The 4,065-nt window shown below is 35.1% G+C and overlaps 1 protein-coding gene across 1 annotated transcript; it reads left to right on the forward strand.

The window, feature by feature from the left end:
- Positions 1-1,711: 1,711 nt before the first annotated feature.
- Positions 1,712-2,709, forward strand: LOC118753706. The gene is made up of 3 exons (XM_036488575.1): positions 1,712-1,751; positions 1,829-2,028; positions 2,113-2,709. The coding sequence occupies exons 1-3, from the start codon at positions 1,712-1,714 to the stop codon at positions 2,707-2,709; spliced, it is 837 nt and encodes a 278-aa protein (XP_036344468.1).
- The last annotated feature ends 1,356 nt before the right edge of the window (positions 2,710-4,065 follow it).

The raw sequence follows: 4,065 nt of genomic DNA on the forward strand, positions 1-4,065 counted from the left end.
AGAGTTATTTTTCGCTTTATCTCAAGACTGACATTAATGGTGGTGTACATGCTGGATCCTAAGTAAACAAAACTCTTCACTACATCAAAGTTTTGACTGCCAACAGTGACGTGTGTCCCAATACCCGACGACTTTTTATGTGTTGACAGGTGGTACTGTGTCTTGTCTTCGTTCACCGCTAGATCAATCTCGTTAGCTTTTTTTCTAAGCTGCAAAATGCTGCGCTAACCTCCGTGGGTTTCAGGCCAATGATGTCAATATCATATCCACACGCCAGCAGCATCGTCCTTTTGCTGTATATGGTGCAGTGTTTCCAGAACTTTTCGGGGCGGCCGGCTAGATTGAACAAAAAAAACGGCTAAAATGCTTCAACTAGAACTAAATTTTTTTAAAAAACATAAATTACAATTAGAAAGACTAAATAGTAAATCCATTGCACCTTTTTTTTTGTTAATAAAGATTATACGTAACTTAGCTGTACACCACTTTATTTTTGTTTAACAAAGGAAACTGTTGTTATACGTACACTCTAAAAAATCTGTTTAAAAATGCGACTATAAATCGAGTATATTTTTGTTTATTTTTTTAATTTTTTGGTAAATTTACACGATAAATATGCGTTTTTCTCGTTTACACATTTTCGTGTGTAAAATCCTTTCTGTTCGTGGCTTTACACAATTCTAACGCTAGGCGCACATTGCATCCGATAGGCCGACCGATTTCGGCCGAACAATTTGACCGTCCGAACTGATGCGCACACTTAACCAGATTATTTGCCGACCGTATTTGTACGCACAAATCTAGTTTTGATTTAAATTTTGTAAGCAGTGAAATATTTTGATAAATTTTAATTGACATACTCTAAACATGTGATTTTATAGGTAATTTTTTTGTTTTGCACCCAATAACTTAATTTATCGCAGTCGATTTTGATACTTTTCACCTTACATCAGACGAGAAAAACAAACATGTTTGAATTTATCGTCACTGACGGACGTCAACGGCCGATGCCGGTTCGGTTATCGGTTTATGTGTGAGAGCGCTCATATAATCACAAGGGTTTATTCATATCGCCCGCATATAGCCGATATCGGCCGAGCACAATTCGGTCAATGCCGGCTGCAGTGTGCGCGTAGCGTAAGGGTGAAATCAAACAGCAGATGTGTATTTTGTAGCTTGTACACACTTTCTTAGTAAATTTACGCACACCACAGCAGCTATATTACACTATAAAAAGTCCGAAATTTAAACGAACTATTCGTTGAATAATCGAGCATGTAATTTCGCGAATAATAAGGTAGGAAATCAGTAACGTTCCTTTTAGGTAGGAAGTCTACAAAATTTTTTTTAGAGTGTAGCTAATGCCCGTATGATACTACGTTTTTTTCCTGTATTTTTCATTTGAAATACAAACAAAAAAACTGACGAAAGTCAAATTACAAAAACTATTCGGCAATGTGTTAGAGAAAGAAAAATTCTGTGTGAAGAACAGCTGAATTTTGACGTTTCATTACCGAAATTCAAATAAACGAAATTAAAATTGATGTAAAACAGTTTTATAACAATAAAAATGAAATTAAAGTGGCAAGACAACTACGTATTCCATTTAATTGACAAAGTCCACGGTGCAGAATATATATGGAATCATATGCTACCATCATATAAGCACAAATATAAAAAGCAGCAGTTTTGGCTCGCTTTGGTGGATGAAATGAACTCAACGTTCACAGCAAATGTACCATTTCATTACGGTAAGTTTTTAGCAAGTTCACATGTAATAACTAAAAGATATATTATATGTTTGTATAATACATATATTTATTTAAAGATGAAGTTACGCACAAGTGGTGCAACATCAAGTCATATTTCAGTTCAGAGAAGCAGAGGATGGACAAGGCAAAGAGAAGCGGTGCCGGCGGAGACGAAAACGTACAGACCAGCTGGAAGTTCTATGAAGCTTTGAAATTCCTACAACATGTGAATGAGCATACACCATCAGTGAATAATTTTAATAAGTGGAGTTTGCAGGTACGACTTTTATTGTGTGAAACCGGGCAAAGCGTCGATTCGCGTGCTACGTAAAATTTGCTTAATATTTGCATTCTCTTGTAGAACCTGGACCCTGATCCCAATCCATCGCGTAAGCTTGGGGAGCAACTGCAGCCTGCAGAATGTTTCGATCCAGGCTTTGACTCAGAGTCATCCTTTTCACTCATCGAAGACAACACAGAGTTCATTACAATTACCCCTCTTGCAATTACAAGTAACAGCAGTATCCAGTCGCTCCAAGATACTAAAAACATCTCTACAGAAGACACTAATAGTGATGCAACACCAATTAAAATCATATCGGATGAGATTGTAACTCCACCTCTGGTTACTTCGCAAAACTGTGGTCGGTTTGATGACAATAACAACAATAGCACTAGAAAGTTGGTTCATGCAACAAGAAAACGAAGAACAAAAATTAATAATGATTTGGATGAAAACGCCTCTGCTTTAATCGAAGCATCACAAAATTTAACAAATGCCTTTCATGTTGCATCAAAAACAAATAACACTCACGAAAAGGCAAACAGTTTTGGTATATACATGGGTGAAGAAATTGTAAAACTGGACCCCGACTTGCAACTCAAAGCGAAGAAACAAATGCGTGACATTTTGATGGATCTGCAAAGTGAGCAATTGAAACGGAATGGGCTTATGTAACACAATGACTATTTATACACTCATAGACAAAAATAGGAGTGTCCCTTTTTGTCATGTTTTGACCATTTTCCGTAGGTTATTGAATTTTAATAACTTATTTATAAAACTTTAGAGTTAACTCTACAACCAAACACATATCCCTAGAAGCTTTAAACTTTAAACAAAATTCAAGAAAATGCATAAAATTACATAACAATTTCGAACTTCCTTTTAAGTATTTCAAAAACAAAATGGGTTGTTGCGGCGCCCTCAGCTTAAAAAAAAACAATACCCAAAATTAACGGTGATCTTAAGCCACTTGAAATTTGCCATTTATTACATAAAAATTACACATCTACACAGGCATGCAATTTTCTTTTTAATATTTAAAAGAAAAAAATCGAAATTTTGATGAGTTTTCCTGAATTTCGTTTAAAGTTTAAAAGTTTTATTGATATGGTTTTGTTTGTAGAGTTAACTATACATCCCGTGTCATAATTATAAACGCACCACATATTGCCAAGTTTAAAGATTTTTAATTAATGGGGTGTATTTTTATAAGTAAATTATTAAAGTTCAATAAACAAAAGGAAAATAGTCAAACTTTACGAAAGGAGGCAGAGTTATTATTTTGCCGAGTGAATATGTATTTTGATTATTCTTACCACTTTTTTACTTTATTATTACTTTCATTAAAATATTTGGTTGCTCTAATTGAATCAAAAATGTAACAGTTTTTGTACTACTCACGGTGCACCGCTAAGTAGGCAGGTATTAGCTAGTAGGTATGTACATAAATTGAAGACATTGTACTCATTTATTTAGTCACCAAATAAACCAATTGTTGCTTCTACTAGTATGGAAAATTTCCAACACCAAAAGTTTTGGTTTATTTAAACAATGAAACGATATTTTAATTTACAGCAGAAAAATTGTTTTCGAAAGTTTTTCTTATTTCTTCAGCGCTCCTTTTTGACGCATTTCTTTCAGAAGCGGTTGTGGTTTAGTTGTTATCTATTATTGCATCTATTTCACTTTCGGAAATGGCGTCAAACGTAGTTTTCTTTTTCACATTTTCTGTTCTTAAAAAGTTGTGCACACATACGCAAGATAATACAATCTGAATGGCTGCAGCTGGAGCGCGATGGATGGGTGAAAATAAAACTCGAAATCGGTTCGCAAGAATGCCAAAAGCATTTTCAACAACGCGCCTGTTCCTCGAAAGTATGTTGTTGTATTTAAGTTCGCTTGGTGATAGTCTTAGATGAGAGTTAGGTTTCATTAAGTAGTCTTTTAGAGAAAAGGCATCATCGGCTAAAAGCACAAAAGGCGAAGGAGTTGACATGAAAGGGAGCGTGCATGGGGCTGGTATATGTA

The sequence above is a fragment of the Rhagoletis pomonella genome, unplaced genomic scaffold (assembly GCF_013731165.1).
Source record: "Rhagoletis pomonella isolate Grant_MI unplaced genomic scaffold, Rhpom_1.0 Rhpom_scaffold_02767, whole genome shotgun sequence".
NCBI classification, from domain to species: Eukaryota; Metazoa; Arthropoda; class Insecta; order Diptera; family Tephritidae; genus Rhagoletis; species Rhagoletis pomonella.

Coding starts and splice junctions, on each gene's coding strand:
- LOC118753706 (XM_036488575.1), top strand. CDS start 1,712: ATGAACTCAACGTTCACAGCAAATGTACCATTTCATTACG. Junction 1,752..1,828: donor AAATGTACCATTTCATTACG/GTAAGTTTTTAG, acceptor ATTTATTTAAAG/ATGAAGTTACGCACAAGTGG. Junction 2,029..2,112: donor TTAATAAGTGGAGTTTGCAG/GTACGACTTTTA, acceptor ATTCTCTTGTAG/AACCTGGACCCTGATCCCAA.